Below are 17,933 nucleotides of genomic sequence, written 5' to 3'. Positions count from 1 at the left end.
ACTTAACACACAATGAAAATACTCCCTTTATTACCATTCTCCTCATCAGCAGCTATTCAAAGTTCACAGCGATTCAAAGAAAAGGCCAAATCTCTTTCCCTTTTGGGAGTTTGGGGGGAGGATGGCAACCCCACTCCACTAGGCTGGGCCAGCCGGGTAGAAGGCCAACTTTCCTGAAGCAGAACCGAAGGCACTTGAGACTTCCTGAGTTTACAGACCATAAATAAAAGCACTCAGTAAACTCTTTCATATCCTCTTGTGTACTATAATTTTATAAATACCTGTGCAAAGACTTAGCTGCTCTTCCAACACAGTAGAATCTGAAATCACTTACCCAGCTGTGTGCATTCAGCGAATGTACTGACTGCTGATCCACGTATTTGCATTTGCTTACCTTATTTTATTTAGGTAAAAAGAGAAAAATTAAGCACTTTTCTGAATAACTTGTATAAATTACAGTCCAGTTCTCTAAAGAATTCTAATGAGTTCAGTGCTCTTGACTAATTAACTTCCAGAGCACTTACTGGACCAGTATTGTGTGTGAAAGCATCAGTGCAGGTGCCGTAGAGATGCATATTCAACTCTGCACTGGACTGAGAACTGGTCTGGGAGCCACAACTCCATTTCTCCTTTGCAAATGGGGAACACTGATGGGGAAAAAATGGGTACTGAGGTACCTTGCTAGTTGCCAATACAGGGACCTGAGGAATGAAGATGACTCATCAAACTTGGAAATGACAAAACCAAACAGATCCTTCCAAGTCAGGAGCTTTAAGGAGGCCCCCAGACAGCTGAATGTGTGAGGGTTCCCCTAGGTGGTCCTGAAACTCAACCAGGAAAGAGACTTGGGAGACTTGAGGTTCCTGAAAACATGTATTCATGAAAAAATGCTACTGTGCTAGAAGCTGGGGGAAGCCACACTTTAAATGTACTAGGAATATTGCTATTTAAAAGAGCTTTCTTAGGTATCTTTTGTAACTGATTGTTTAATATAATTTCTCAACCCTAACTTTTCTTTCTAGTGCACTTACATTTTTAAGTTTGCTTAAGTCATTACAGGGAAGAAGGGGGTGGAGTTTAAAACCAAACATGTCCTATCCCTGGTAAGAATTACCATTGGTGAGGTAAGTATCACCTCCACCAGGCAGGCCCTGGCTCCAGGAAAGAATTTCCCAGGCAAGGTCACGCACTTCTGTGTACACAGAAGGAACTGGATGTATACTTGATGGCTGACAAATTTTACGATAACTAGAAAGGTTCCCTTTCCACAAGCATCAGCTGCTTAATCACATCTGAGAACACTTTTAAGAAATTATTTCAGGAAAAAGTCATTTTGATTTTCCATTACATCACTTCAAATGGAAATAACTCGGGAACATACCACATTGCTTTAAGCGCAGGCTAAGGCGTTAATGACTGAGCATAGACCATCTTTAAAAATAATGAAGCTAGACTTAGAAAACACACAGTTCAGGGCTCTCCATGAAGCTGGGGGCAAAGTAAAGAGGGGAAGAGAGGCAAAGTGGGGCACCACTGCGACTCTGCTGAGCACTGAGCTGCCTCTCTGTCCTCTCCAGGGACAGTGACTCACTGCAGTTCGTGACAAAGTTTCTGCTCTGTTTTTATGGAAACTATTGAGCCAGCTGAAAGGATGCAAAGGAACTCAAGTGACCTAAAATTGGAAATGTGCAACTTTGGGCAAGCAATTTAACCTCTCTGTGCCTCAGTTTCCTCTTCTGAAAAATGAGGAAAATACCAGGACCTAGTTCCAAGGGTTCCCGTGAAGACACGAGCTCACACTTGGGAAGGGATTCCAATGTGACTGGCACATGGGGGGGCCTCAGCAGGTAATGGCTCGCGGTGGGCACAGTGCTCCAGGCAGCCACACTGCATCTCATCCTTCCTGTAACAAGGCCCACAGGATGGCAAAGAAGCCTCAAAATCCCCAAGTTCTAAGAAGAAACCTGAGAAATCACCTTTCTCTTCTGAGGGTGGTCCTCAGTCTAACATGTTTTGTTCAGTCCAGGTATAAAAAAATAAGCCCTATTTACAGACTGAGAAACTGTCCATAAAACCTGAGCTTCAACTGCTTTTGAACCATGTGGCCATCTGTCCACATTTTTGGGCCACCTGGCTCTGCTGCAGCTGGGCTGTGGCCGCTGTCTTGAGGCCTGACAGTGGCTCTCCAGTTTGCCACAGCTTCCACCACTCTCTACTGTCCTTTGCCATTAAAACAGGTATGGGTTGCTATTGTATAAGTATGAGTTTTGTATTTTATTAAAAACAAAACAAACAACAACAAAACAAACAAAAAACCTCTCTCAGTACCCGTTTTTTTCATCAAAAGTAGAAAAACAGAATGCAAGCCCCTAGAGAGCTCTCGATTTTTCTCATATCTGGCCCACTTTTATCTAGCAACTGCAGGTATTTGTGTTTGTGATCCCTAATCTAGTCCAAAACCTTATCTTTTACAAATATGAAAGCCAAGGACCCAGGGAGTTTAAGCGACCATCCGAGGTCATAAATCTTGTTAGTGGCAGAGGCTGTATCCACATGCAGGTCTGTTTCCCCTTATTTGTGTTTCCATTTGTCCATCTGCCTCTTTCTTTCTAAATGAATTAGCTAATATGGGTTCACTTCATGTTCCAGAGAGAAAAGCAGAGACAAGGAGAAGTGAATCAGCTGCAAAACAGCAGCACAGAGGGTCGCTGTGGACATGAGAGGACTGTAAGGGGCAACCCATCGTTAGTGCTAGGATTCCTGGTAACTTAGGCTGCCTGCATCTCCATATTGCCACAGGTGAAGCTTCAGGAACAATGCCCTCTCCAATCAATTGCTCCATTTTATTTGTGTTTAATTGCCCCCTTTCACAGCTAATTATTTTTTTCCTAACATGTTTCCTAACTTGCTTGATTAAATAAAATGGTGACATGGGCAACAAGAATGTATAACACACCACCTAGAGAGAATAAATTGGAGAAAGAAAAAGCAGAAGGGAAACTGAGGATGTTTCTACTGACCCAGGTTCCTCTACAGACACTCTTTTGAAGTGTTTTATTTCCCCCTGATGCAATGAGATTGTTCTTGGTGCCAGGTATGAATGCATTATTAAAAACAAGTGTGAGGCAGACGGCAGAGTCTCCAGGGAGCACAGTGTAGTAGGTTTGGTGGCACTGTCCTTTGTGTTTCCAGAACCCCAGGCAGGCGGCTATTTTGACTCCTGTCACACTGCTGCATATATTTGATTACTTGCCTTTCCTCCCCACTGTCCAGCATCCTATCAACTGAGCTTTCCAGGAAAAGGCCCCTGTCAGGCAGGCATCTCTGTATGCCAGCACTTAGCTTGCTGTCTGCTAGGTCCTGCCAGCCTGCTAGATTAATGTGTCACTTAGTGCAATGAACAGAATAATGTCCCCCGCCCCCCAGATGTCCACATACCAATCCCTGGAACCTGTGAATGATACCTTATATGGCAAAAGAGACTTTGCAGATGTGATTAAAATAAGGATCTTGATATGGGGGGATGATCCTGCATTATCAGGATGGGTCTAATGTAATCACAGGGTCCTTATAGAAGGAGGGGAGAGGGTGAAACTCAGAAAAAAGAGATATGGCAATGGAAGCAGAGTTCGGAGTCCTGCACTTTGAAGATGGAAGAAAGGAGCACAAGCTAGGGAATGCTGGGACCTGGAAAACCAAGGAAATGGTCTGCCCTGAAGCTGCAGAAAGAATGCCGGCATCGTGGTTTCAGACGTCTGACCTCCAGGATTACAAGGGAATAAATTCATGTGGTTTTAACTCCTTGAATTGCTACAGCAGCCATAGGAAACTACTACACTTATGTAAACAAGGAAATGAATAAATGTCATTTGAATGGATAAACGAGCAAATCAAGGAATGACTGAATATGGACAGTTTTAGATAGAAAGTGGAAAGGCTTCTGTTTAGATCCCAACTTAGATAATAACCAGAGGATAACTTGGGCCCCATCGTTTAATCTCTCTACAATCCCTCAGCATGAAGAGCTGAGGCCGTGGAGCCAGCCAGCCAGACTGGGGTTTGAATCCCTCCTAGGCTACTCCCAGGCTGTGCATCCTTGGGCAGGCACGTAGCCCTCTGAGCCCAGGTCCACGTCACTAAGATGGGAATAGTGACAGTACCTCCTGTGTGAAGTTATATAGGGACTGAATGAGCTACAATCTAGTCACATTCACTGGGGCTCTGAACTAGGTAAATCTGAACTCATGGTCACATAAAAATATTATTAATGTCACTTCATGCAGAAACCTTGAAATCATATAAATTCTCCAAATTAAAAAAGTCGAGAACTGCACAGCTGTGCAAGGGCAGAGCTGATAAACTGTAAACCACCAACCAGTGGGTCCGCTTCACCTGCTGAACACAAATACCCACTGTCCTTTGAGAGAACCTGCGTTGAATTATGCAAGTTATAAGTTATGCCAGTCACAAGTTGGGAGAGGTCTTCAGGAACACACCCCTGAACAAAGTACAGCCACCGTTTAATGCGTGCAATTCAGTGAGCGCAGGCCTGGAGCACAGAAAGCTATGACTCTGCGGGCATCACGTTAGCTCAATGACAAAAGCCTCAGAGCAAACGTCTGCAGTGGAAAATGAAACCAGCTCCCTCTTTCCCATGGGCCTCAGCTTTGCATGGGCCTCTGGCTCCTGTCAGACAAATCGTGCTGCTGGAAAATCTGAATCAGGTGTGTTAATAACACCCCGCATTATGAAGCAATAAATCTCCCAGCTCCTATCCGAACCACAAAATTTGACTTGAGGAAGGTGTCAACTACGTGCTCCACTAGGATCAGCACGCCCATCTTGTACGCATCTATTTTGCTGCTATAAGCCATGCTTAGGGTACCAGAGTTTGTGAGCTGACGGGGACCTCCCTGGGCCTCAGTGATGCCCAGCAAGATTTCTCCTTCCCTTCTCTCCCTTCCCATTTCTTGAATCCCCGGAGAACAGGCTGTACCTAGTACATACCTCAAGCTCAGTAAACATCTGTTGAAGGTATAAATGACCTTACAGGCAGCGGGACCCATGTCCGTCTCCTATTTTCCACATAAGGAGCCTGAGGCCAGTTAGAACGATGAATGGAAAATCCCCTCCATGTTGTATTAGTTCAAGTGATTTACTGCCTTCCCCCTAGAGGGAGGCACTGCGCTCCCAACCCTAATGGGCTGGGTTATACAGAGGAAATTGGTTTGAAACACACTTGTTAAAGTGCATCTGTTTTTTCTAAGTAGCTTCCAGTTTCATAAAATAAAGTCTGGTGATGTTAAATGTCTACACCACAGACTTGGCCAGTAAGCGGTGGAGAGACTGGAATATTATCAAAAGAAAGCAGAAGCCTGATGAGCAGCGAGAAGGTGTTTGGGAAAAGCACAAGCCTGGTGCCGAGTTCTCAGGTCTAACTCAGACCTCACGTGACCAGTGCAGGGAGCACACGACTCATGTTTCAGATTCATATGACTCTATGAAGGCGACACAGAACCACTTTCTGCAGAATCAAGCCTCCTCCCCACCCCACCCCCCTTTTTATTTATACCTCAATTTTCCACCAAAGCAGATGCAATACCTAGGAAAAGCTCAGGGACAGGAGGACTTACAGCCACATCCTAACTACAGGTGACCTCACGTCAGGAAAAGTGGACCCTGCGTTCCCCAGATAAAAACCATCCCTCATGAAGATTTTCTCAAGAAATGGATTTTTATGCTTTATTTTTTTTATTTTTTTAAATATATCTTTATTGATTTCAGAGAGAGGAAGGGAGAGGGAGAGAGAGAGAAACATCAATGATGAGAGTCATTGACCGGCGGCCTCCTGCACGCCTCCTGCTGGGGATCGAGCCCGCAACCCGGGCATGTGCCCTGACCGGGAATCGAACCCTGATCGCCTGTATACTAGGTCGACACTCAACCACTGAGCCACACCCGGCCGGGCTCATGCTTTATTTTTAATCCTCACCTGAGGATATGTTTTTTGTTTTTGTTTATTATTGAGTTGAGAGAGAGAGGAAAGAAAAGGAAGAGAGAAAGAGAGAGGGGGAAACATCAATCAGCTGCCTCCCGCACGCACCTAGGCCAGGGATCAAACCCGCGCCCCTGTGGTGCATGGGACGACCCTCCAACCAACTGAGCTGCCCCATGAACCAGGGAAGCTGGTGTGAGGTCACCTGTACCCGCTGGGCTCCTACGTTTGCCTCCCAGACCACTTCCTTTAGCCGGCAGACACCAAGTGCTGCCCAGGGATTACCTCAAATTTCGGCCCATTTCCTTGCCTATCTTAGCTTTTTTAGCTCTCTGTGCATAGTTGCGCAATAGATATTGGGTCTCTATTTGTGATTTTAAGTCATTTTCAACAGAAGTCCTCTATTTATATAGAAGGAGTACCTGTGCTCTCTCTGCTGTATCTCTCTTCCCACCTGCCAGAGCCTTCCCACCTATGTGGCCAACTGGGTCATACTCAGTCGTGCTCTCCAGCCTCGTACCTTTACTAGCGTTAAAGAGCCACAGGATTAGGGCTCCTGAAAGATGACAACCTGTTACTGCATTGACCACTTACTCTCTTTGGACCTCTTCAGAGTCCACATTGCCCAGGTGCAAGGCCACCCCCAACCACAGCACAGGAGCATGACCTCATCCAGCTCTCCCGAGCACCCTCAGTCTCACAGTCAGCCTCGTCCTCTCACCAGGCCATTATCTGGTTACCCTGAGCTTCTTAGTTTCCATGAGCCTGCCGTGCAAATGCACCCCTGCACCCAGCCAGGCCCCCCTCTGCCTCCGATGTCCTCCCTCTTGTTCCCTCTTCCTCAGGCCCCCTTAATGTCAAACCTCTCTTGGAGAGTTTCCTTAACTCCCAGACCGGGTGAGTGGCTCCCTGCCCTGTGTCCCGGGGAATGCTATAGCTACCTCTCTTAGAGCCCTGACCACAGAGTACTGAGATATTATTAGGGGTCTCGGTTTCACTGCAAACTTACTTCTTACATCTTCCTTCAACCAAATCTACAATCCTTTTCAAAGTAGGAGTTCAAAAAATAAGTGAGTTAAATAAATGCGCACAGGATTTCTCAAAAAGAGGTAACAGTACGGCTCCCAGCACTGGGGTCACGCCCAGACTTGTTTGTTTGTCTCTGAATTAGGGACGGCAGAACTACAGACACAGGAACAACAGGCTGCCCAGTACCCAGTCAATAGCAAGCAGCGTGGTGTACCTGATAGGCCGTTATATTAACAGTGTCTTCCTTTCTCTGCTCGGGAGGCCCTTGACTCTGCAGTAGATTTCGTACTGTTTCTTCCATCCTGAAAAACAAAAAAAACAAAAGAAGAAATTCTTTAAAGGTTTCCTATTAACATGAGTCTATTCCCCTTAGCAGAAATCAGTCTTCAGTGTATATTTCCTAAGCTTAAGCCTGAAAAACCTCCTCTCTCTTCCTTGCCTTCATCCCCTATATCGTGAATGTGTCATGAAGTCCTTCAAAGTCTGTCTTCGGAAGGTCTCTGGGTTTCTCCGTCTCTTTACCATTCAGGATCCTGTCTCTGGCCTCCTGCATCTGTGCTCATGCAAATATCTCCCAACGCCCTCTTCACTTTCCGCTGCTCCCCTTGAATTTGACACGACGTCACCACATTCATCTTCCTGAAATACCACTTTCATTTTTTAAAATCAGTTTTCAAAGTTGACATATATTACATAAATCCATTTTCACCATTAATATACTACGATGTCTTCTTTCCATGGTGGTCACTCTATGTGGGCACACAGAGACCTACTATATCCGTCTCAGTTATTCTGAGTATTTCGTGATGTGACTGCACCATCAATTGTTTAATCTTTCCCCTACTGACAGAATTTAACTCACTTCAAAATGTTTACTATTTCAAACAATCTTTACACATACATCTTAGTGCACATTTATGAGTATTTCAATAGTTATATGATGACATATATTGTATGTTATAATCCTATTTTGTATTAAATACCCACTTCCAATGCCCACTCCTACCCCTGCATGGCCCCAAAGTAAAGAGTGAAACAAACACACCTGTTTCTAGTTCCAGACATTGTCTCATGCTGTTACTACTGCTTAAAATGCCCACACCCTTTTATCTTCTCAAATCCCATCCATCCTTCAAAATCCACCTCAAGTTTTACTTCCTAAGAGGACTGTTTCACTGGTTCTTCATGTCTTTGAATTCTTATAGCCCTATATGTTAAATCAATCATGCTATTACTTAAAAACTCCCCAATGTAAATGCTCAAATATTTCATGTATGCTTGTCTTATCTTCTGAAGTAAATTAAAATATTTGGTATAGAACCATTTCATAATTTCTTATGTGTCTCCCCAATTATGCATAAAGTAGTATTCGGTACACATTATTACATGAATCCTTTCTTAATTTATTTTAAAAAGTCTGAAGTATTTACGCTTTGTCAGGCATTCACTATGTGCACTCAAACTGTGTTTGAATGACCTTGTCCTCGGGGCCCATCCATAAGGATCCAGGGACAGAACTCCGAGAGCAAGACGCCTGAACTGTGGCATGAACCTGGGCTCTCCTGCCCAGAGCCTGAGTTGGCTGTCTCTTCCAGGCCCATCTTGAAGCACATGGTTTGGTGGCTCAGTATGATACTAGTTTAAGACAGACAGCAGGCTGACGCAGCTTCTCTCTCCTGCTCAGGGCTTCTAGGATGGCACACTAAGGGCTCTAGGAGGCCCACGAATTACAGCAACCAAGGCAGTGTAGTGCAAAATGCCAACCTTTCTAATACGTTATATAACTACTGAGCAGCAGGGTGAGGAACCTGCAGATGAGCTAGTCCAGTCCAAGCCTGGACTATGACTGGGGAATTCACAGGGGATAGCACCAGGACCCACTCAGGATTTCAACAAGACATGGACACCGATCATGACTGGTTAGGGAATGATGTGTGACCGCACATTTATACATTTATATAAGCCACCTCTTCACACATCCAGCCAGGAAAACAAAATCTGTTTCCTATATTTTCACAAAGCTTATGTTAGTAATAATCATAACTCAAAATGAAATAGTACGTTTACCTTGTCAAAGAACTCTTCCATCTATCCTTCATTACAATGTGCTTTAAAATTATCACTGTATCTGTGTAGTAGATGAGAAAGATGAGGCAACAGGAAAATTAAATGGCTTACTTAAAGGATCATGGTTAGTTGAGTGGGAGTTAGGATTAAACCATGTTTACTGACTTTAAAAATAGGAGCCTCTTTCCACAGGAACTTATGTACACGCAGGGAAATTATTTTATTTATTTTTATTTATTTATTTATTAATTATAGAGAGAAAGGAAGGGGGGGAGAGAGAGGGTAACACTGATTTGCTGTTCCACTTATTTATGCATCATTGGTTGATTCTTGTATGGGCCCTGACCGGGGATCAAACCCTCAACCTTGATGTATGGGAACGACCCTATAGCCAACTGAGCTGCCTACCTGGCCAGGGCCTGCAGGAAAACGATTTTAAATAAAGCAGAGTCTTAAGTCCTGATTAGGATTTATTTTGGTGAACACTTACTGGATGCCGAAGGCAACAGTATTGTTTCTGACCTGAGGAGAACTTAATATCTGGTGGAAGAGACAAACCAAGTTTATGTGGAAGAAATAAGTGTGAAAAAGTCACAAATTCTGAAATAAAAACTGATCAGAGCCCATTTCTAATACTCTCTGTCATTATATATAAACAGAAACAATCTCTTGAGCGCTAGTGGATTTCCCTTGATGTGCTAACCCTATCATAAGCCAGAGGAGCCATGATAAGGGAGATGACTGGCCCCATCTCACTGGGCCCTGCCGCGCAGATCCGGGGCGAGCCGCTGCGCTCGCAGTATTGGCCCACCGCCTTCCTGCCTCAGCACAGACGCTGCAGTTCTTTCTTATTTCAGTTCTTGTTTCATTCAGTTACAGACATTCGGCATAAAGGTGGCTCAAAGGTTAGAACTCAGTTAAAATGAAAATCTTGCCTTTTTTAAGAAACAAGTTAAAATGCAATTCTGTGAGCATGCATATTGTGCTGAATTATACCTATAATCAGAAGTTCTGTGCACAAATGGCTGAATCAAAGAGAAAAACAACATCTCTTCACCTTTCCCCAAATTTTCTTGGCTTTTGCCTTTTAAAAAAGGAAAATGTGGGGTGGACAGACAGTTGTTAAAACAGAATCTCAGGGTCTCACTGTGATTAATTAATTAAAATTAAAACCAGTTACATTTCCAAGCTACCACTTGGCACAGGGTTACAGGGACTGATCCCAACACTTGGTAGAAATTTAAGTTGTCCCGTCTCTTCATAACCTCTATGAATACGGTCACAGGGAAAATATTTGAACCTGATGAGACTATACCATTATTTATTCCCTGATAACATCTTTTTTTAAAATTCTCATTCAGCAAACTTCTCTATTTATTTTCCAGAAAATCAAAGACTGTGTAGCATCAACCACTGTCATCTGAGTGCCCAGTGACATTTTACTTCGTTTTGTTATTTTGATAGCTGAGGTGTATGGTTTGCATCACCAGTCTGCACACAGAATAATTCTACCATCTGTTCCCCAAATGTGACTAAAAATCAGTCAATTCCTTTCTCCGGGTCAGGCGTGGGCAGAGGAGTTGTTTTTGGTTTAAGTTGCTGATTGGTGCAATTTATCCTTAAACACTGACCTGAAATAATGTCTTCCAGTTCTTCTTTTCCTATTGTCAAATTTGAGTCTAAATCCTTTCTTCCCCTAACTACTGGGTAAGTAGCTGTTATAACTAAAAATATATAGGCCTAAATTATACTTAGTAAAATATATTTTCTAATGCATATTAGTAAACTATTTTTAAAAAGTTAAGACCTACATGAGTCAGAAAAATAAACCAAATTCATATGCAAATTTATATGCAAAAAAAATAAACCAAATTCATATTTCAGGTAACATAGATATAAATGCAGCTATTTTATTTTATTAAAAATAGATTCATGTTTTAAGGAACATATCATTTAAGAAAATTATTATGATAGTTCATTTGGGACAAGCAAAAAGAACCTTAAACACAGTCTTTGCTTAAAAAGGGCACTAACTTAGTTAGGAAAATTGGACATTAAATAAGAATGCATTAAAACAACAAACAAGCAAACAATTCAAAACTACCCAAGAGCAGGATCAGTGAGGCTTTGAACCAAAATTCTCTTCCCTGGGCCCCCTCTGTCAGCACCCCCTTGTAAAGAATAGATCACTGGGGTGCTTGTCATTGAATCTGTACCCAGTGTCTCCCAGAGAGGGTCTTCCCAGACACCAAAGGAAGATCTTTCTGGAAGTAAATGTTAAGGTATAGTAGTTTCCCAAATCGTTTCCAGGCAGGAAACTACGTTACCATTCAGGGCCTGATAATAACAGGTTTCTCTAACATAGGAGACTATGACTTGGGCCTCCAGATCTTGTCTTCTTCAGTAATGGAAGTACTATCAGGAAACAGATCCCAGGCCACATGAGGAGCCGCCTGTCCTAAGAGCATGGGAAGGGATGCGGACTTTCCCCTTCTTCTCCTTCCTCCATAGGTCCAGCCCTCTCTTTCGCCTAATGCCACTCTAGGAAATCACCGGAATATTAGACAGAAATATTCTTTGACTCCCATGATCAGATACTCAGTTTAGCACAACTTTACTTTTGACAGAAATAGAACAAAACAAACACAAAACAAGAAGCTACTCTCCCCAACTCAAACTGGTAACAGATGGGCTCTTGCAGCTAAAAGCTAAACGGAGTCATCTTTTAAAGAAATATTTTAACATGTTATGTGCTGATTACTCACATAAACCTATAATAAGATTAACAATGAAATTACTCAATATTCCCTCGGATGTCTTCTTGAGAGGCCACAAGGCCACCTGCTCTGAAAGTGTAAGGTACAGTCCCCTGTCACCTTCACTGAGAAGTCTGTGAGGAGCTGCTGCTGGATCTGCAAGCTGCTTTTCCGTGTGTTTCCCTGCATTCGACTCCCAATCTGCTCCCTTGGAGAAAGTGTGTCAACTTAAGCAAGGGCGCCACCACGACTGAACTTCATTTTAAGGACAGAAAGAAAGGGAATGGGTTTAAAATAGAAGGAAGGCGGGGGCCTGAGTACTGCAGCGCCTCTCCTTCACCTTGAGCCTCCCTATGAAGAAATCACAGCAGGACATGACCCCACATGGAGAGCACGACTCATCCCGCAAGGTCCACGGCCATAATGAGGACAAGCATCCTCCCGTGTGTGCTGAGAGAGAGGAAAATAGTTACAATAAAATACTATGTGGCGCCCAGGCAGAGCGGCGCAGCCGGCGGAGAGCTGTCCTGGGCACGAGCGGGCTGCCGGCCCCGTTCCCGGTCAGCGCGCAGAACGGGCTTCGGGTCTGATCCCCGGTCGGGGCGCCTGCTGAAGGCAGCTGGCCAATGTCTGTCTCTCTCTCTCTCTTTCTAGGCCTGTTCTTGGGTGAGAATGAAAATAATTATAATAAAACATATTTTTTTAAAAGTACAATAATAATAATAAATTTTTAAAAATACTATCTCTATTTCATTGGATGCCTATTAGTAAGGTTAAAAAAATTAAGTACGCTACAACTGGGATATTCAGAAAAATAATTTATTTTATACATAACCAAAGTCATCTTTGAGCCCCTGCATGCTAACTAGCATTAACTTTTGTCCCAATTCCTAGTTCATGTGTTAGACTTAGTCTGGCATAAGGGATTTTCAAGTCCATTGAGAAACAAGAGAATGAACAGCTGTTCCATGCTTCCTCGGTTGGAATACTACTCAGCAATCAGAAGGACTAGGCTGATGCATGGAACAACCTGGAAAAGTCTCAAAAACATTACGCTGAGTCAAAGAAGTCACACACAAAGGACTAACTATTATGATTACATTTATATATAATTTTAGTACAGAACAATTAATCAGTGATGGAAAATTTAAGAAAAGTGATTGCCTGGGTGGGCAGAGGTGGGGCAGAGATTGGCTGGGAAAGGGCACAGGAACTTCCGGGAGATGGTGATGTCCCATATTTCCACAGGGGTTTAGATTGCACAGGTGTGTGCATTTCCTGAAATTCATCCAATGATACATTTAAGATTTATGTATATTATTGTTTGTAAATTTTATCTTGAAAAAAAACTATGAGCAAATTTGGGACTTTAGTTAATGATATACATGCTCAAGTATATACATAATTTGGGGTAAACTGTATTGATGCCTGCAACTTTGAAATGCATCCAAAATTAGATTTATAGATAAAGAGAGAGAAGACCAGATGGCTAGATATGCAGTAAAGCAAGTATAGTAAATATGAGTGGTAGAATCTGGTTGTTGGGTTTATAGTGTTTACCGTAAAATGTGTCAACTTCTCTGTATTTAAAAATTTTTTTAATAACAAATTGCTGACAAAGTTTTTTGTTGTTGTTGCTTGTTTGTTTTTTATGTAGACCAAGTATTTAAAATATTTATCTCCTGGATAAAAATGTTCAGCCTCTCAGTAGAAGAGTAGTAGACTGCTTCTCTTCCCTAGATGGTTCCTGGGCATATGCAGATCTGGTTGGGTGGGTATTTGCAAAGGAGGGAGACTTGAGCGTGATATCATTTTACCCCTTGGCCCCAGGTTTGTTCCTGGCCCTTTTGCCTCTACATCTGAGGGGCCTGAGGCTGTTGCCAGTCTGTTTGTTCTGCTTGGTCGAAGCTTGGTGGCATGTCCAGCTCTCTGACTGACCTTCACCTTAGCCTCTGCTGGCTGCAGTACCCTGCATCTCAGGCGCCCCTTCCACCAACATGCTGATCTGGCAGTCTGTCTCCAGACACTCCTGTAAGGGTGCCCCTGCTGTGACACAGCAGACCCCAGAGTAGGCCCACTGGCTCTGCAGCTTCTAAACCACACAAAACCTGCTGGCAGCCTGGAAAGATAACATCCAGGGCCTCCTTTATGCATGAGCATAGTGGACCACCAGGCTGACAAGGCCATCCCCATTTACTGTGTGGGCACACATACACAGGCTTATTCCTTTGCTAGAATCTTAAATGAGAAGTACACATATAAATACCCATCTGTCTTCCATGCGGTCCACCATCTAAAGTGCCAGTTTCACCCTTCCGTTTCTCTTCATCTGTCCTTCTGACCACCTCCAGCACCTGAAAATATCATGTCTGGCTCCTTTCCAACTCCAATCTCTTGGCTAAGTCCACTTATGTAATTTATGATGGGAATCGAAGAATTTTTCCTACACACTGGGAAAGCACTGTGATTTGGGCCATCCAGACTTGCCTAGCCTTTCATATGTTAAAGGAGGGAGAATGAAGGAATCTGGGTAATCTTAATTTAAAATAATAGCACATTCACGAGGCCTTGTCTTATTTAAGCGTTTTTAGCAGAAGCTGGATATTTCTTTCTTCATTCTCTTTGAATTCCTAGGGAAAACTAGAGAAAAGCTCTAGTGTTCACAATGACAAAAGAGAAAATCACATAGATTTTAAATATATATATTTATATATCACTTTGTTACAACCACACTATGGTAAGCACTGTCTGATTTAATCCTTACAAGTCCACAGAGTGAGTACTACTAACAACATTTTTATTTTTACTTATTTACGTATGTAGTAATTAATTCATTTATTAATTAAAAATGAAGAAATTGAGGATCTGTGAGAATAAGGAACTCATTCAAGGTCATATTCCTTGTAATGGTAAGAGTTATACTGGAACCAATATTTGACTCCAAAAATCACAATTATTTTTATATTGTGGACAACAGCATAGAAGCAAACATTTAAACCACGCTAGTTTTTACTTAGCTGTATATCAACATTTTCTGCCATATTGTTATCTTGTGTCAACATCTTGATCAATGAGTGGTTACTTGAAAATGCTCTGTACTTGAATTTATCTTTTTTCTCAATTAGATTAAGCTTCTTCTAAACCCCAAAGTAGGTTCACACATGGGGATGTACTTTGACATTTGTCTTCTTTAGTATAGCTTTTATTATAACCTAGAGCCCGAATAAACACCTGTTGAAGCACTTAATACAACCTCTTCATGGAAAAATATGCCCTGTCATTAGGGCACTCCCCATTCCGCCCAAATGCTACAGAAAAACCAGCTGAGGCTTGACCACTTCTCTCCCTAGGGGAGAAGCCCTCCCTCTGTGCTTTCTTCACACTCTTAGCTCTTCTCTCTCATTATATCACAGCACCTTACCAATGATCTCTAATTTCCTTCAGGTCAGTGACTCTGCCTTGATTGTTTTATCTCTAGCAACTAACCATGGCCTCTGTGACTGGGAAGGGAATCAATAGGTTATTTTTGAGTGGATGAATGAATCTAATAGCTTTTTCTCTCATTCATTCCCTGGCTCCTTACATTTTCATTCCTCCACAGACCTACATGGTCAGAGAGGAGTGACAAGGGAGAGGTGCCAATCCGGGCTAAATTGTGAGCTGTGACACATGGGCTAAGATACAGGGCTCCCAGTCATTAATAAAACAAACCAAACATCTCCCAGAAATAACTCCCTGCTCTTTTTGTCACATCGAATATACAGTACACAGGCTTCATCTGCAGCTAATTAGCTTGGATGGTTAGAACAGTACCCGGATGAGGCCAGGGTTCTAGATTCAATCACTAGCTTGGACACCCTTTACCACCACAGACTCCTGCAGACTCATCTCTGCCAAGACAGCCCACTGCTCTACTGCTGGGGGAAAGCTGTGAGAATTATCTTAATGAAGAACATATTTTGCATGGCCTCCCATATCATTTGCTTTTAAATTTATTTTTCCCATCCTACTTCCATTGCTTTCCTCAACAGCCCCTCCCGCCTCCCCATTTTCATTGCAATACAAAGGTTTCCTCAAGTTTGGGAGGGAAAAGAAACACGGACTAATGTTCACTTCCAAGTGGAAACTGTTCATGGGGAAACTTTGCTGGTTTAGAACTGAGTTCCGCCCAACTGTGCCAGCTGTTTCCTCAGAAAAGGCCAGTCTGCTCACTCAGAAGCTAGCACACCTAAGCATGAAAGCAGGGACAATCCCCAGGCCAGCTGTGACTTTGCTGTTCTTTGCCCAATCTCTGCTGATCCCAGCGGCAACAGTTAGGAACCGTAAATCTACGGGAAGATAACTGGAAACTGCACTGAAACGGAAAGTCACTCTGGATGAATGGCGAAGGGCTGGAATTTCTTATTTCTTTCCTAGATGACATATATTTTTAATTCAGCACAAATTTTGCAAGAATAATACCGTTGCCCAGAAACTATGGGGCTCTAATTCACTCATGGGGATACCGCACCATTCATAAACAGATCGAAAGGTGCTAGTCCAATTTGAATTACTGCATTATATTCACTCCAGGGCCATCTGTCTGTGAGGAGAGAGCAACATAAATTTTCTCAGAGGCTGACTTGTGCTGATCCTGCACGGGGAGCTCACTGGGAGGAGAGAAGCAGATTTGGAGTGGCCGGGAAGATGCATTCAGACAAGTCCCATTTTCCACATGAAGTTGAAGGGAATCCTCTGAATGCTAACCCAGAAAATCTCAAGTGCTTTTTACTCAACAATGGCATAAGACAAAATTTCATTTATGGATTCATGTGTTTGTAGAGAGAGTGTGCCAGTGACTGCCAGAAAGGAGAGGTCTACCTCACTAACTTTCTGATTAAGGTTGAAGGCAGGGTTTGGCACTAGATCCTAAGAATCTACACAATGTCTACAAAATGGGTTACTTTCCTCAATGGAGTCAGGCTCTTAAGGAATGCCATAGTTATTAATATGATTATTAATTTTATTAATACAAAATAGTTAACAGTTAATATAACCACCCATGTCCAGTCTCCTGAGCTCATCTACTTAACTTCTAAATCTAGTCTTGTGTCCTGATAGAATTCTTTTTTTTTTTTAAATATATCTTTATTGATTTCAGAGAGATGAAAGGAGGGAGAGAGAGAGAGAGAGAGATAGAAACATCAATGATGAGAGAGTCATTGATCGGCTGCAGCCCGCAACCCGGACGTGTGCCCTGACCAGGAATCGAACCCCGATCACCTGGATCCTAGGTTGACCCTCAACCGCTGAGCCACGCCCAGCGAGGCCTGATAGAATTCTTAAAAAAAAAAAAAGCCACCAATAAAACCAGCTACAGTTCTGTTTTTTAATTTTATTTTCTTGCACAGATGTTCTTTGAGTCTAATACTGCTCAAAAAGAACTTTAAGTTGCCAAGACAACTGCTTTTAATATAACTGTGTTTCCTGGGGAATGGATCTTTATAACGCATATCAAAGGTTGGGAAACTTTGAAGGTAACAGACAACTCAATTTATCATTGGCCCTCAATATTTATTCCTATTGGCCGCTGTTAATAGATATAGTCAAAAAATATTTTGATATATCATGAAAATACACATTAGATTTTGATTAGAGGCTGTTCTGTTCTGGAAAACTAATGTTATGACTTGGAGCCCCATTTTCCCGTGTTTTTAAAGTGAGAATTTTATAATTTTACCCTGGTCAAGAAAAGATAAAATGTGAACTGGATAATCAAGATTTCTTTCTTACTATGGGGTAAGCTTTTGAAAGTTTAAATCTAGCAAGGTAATGACGTCAGGTACTCAGAATGAGGTCCACTGTATGTTTCAGATAAGTTACCTATTTTCTCCACAGGTGTAACTGGCTCCTCATCAGATGGTTATTAATAATTAATAAAATATATTTGATTCTCATTGGCAAACTAATTTTGAATTAGATTCTCATTTGCCAAATCTTAAAGATTTTTTTTTTTTGACTTGACAAGTGTTTAATCATTAAAGCTTTGAGAAGTCAAACCAATAGTCATACTGGACCTCAATAATGTCCAAGGTAGCCAAGTAAGC

At 42.4% G+C, this 17,933-nt stretch overlaps 1 protein-coding gene across 1 annotated transcript in view; it reads right to left on the bottom strand.

The window, feature by feature from the left end:
* NCKAP5 (NCK associated protein 5) overlaps positions 1-17,933 on the bottom strand; it is a 789,197-nt gene that overhangs the window by 274,316 nt on the left and 496,948 nt on the right. The window contains exon 6 of the mRNA XM_081142261.1: positions 7,239-7,326. Coding sequence (XP_080998387.1) covers positions 7,239-7,326 — 88 coding nt within the window. The remainder of the gene's footprint in view (positions 1-7,238; positions 7,327-17,933) is intronic.

The sequence above is a fragment of the Miniopterus schreibersii genome (assembly GCF_964146895.1).
Source record: "Miniopterus schreibersii genome assembly, chromosome: 7".
Taxonomy (NCBI): domain Eukaryota; kingdom Metazoa; phylum Chordata; class Mammalia; order Chiroptera; family Miniopteridae; genus Miniopterus; species Miniopterus schreibersii.
Note: the sequence above shows the minus strand (reverse complement) of the source record. Positions and strands in the feature narration are given on the sequence as shown.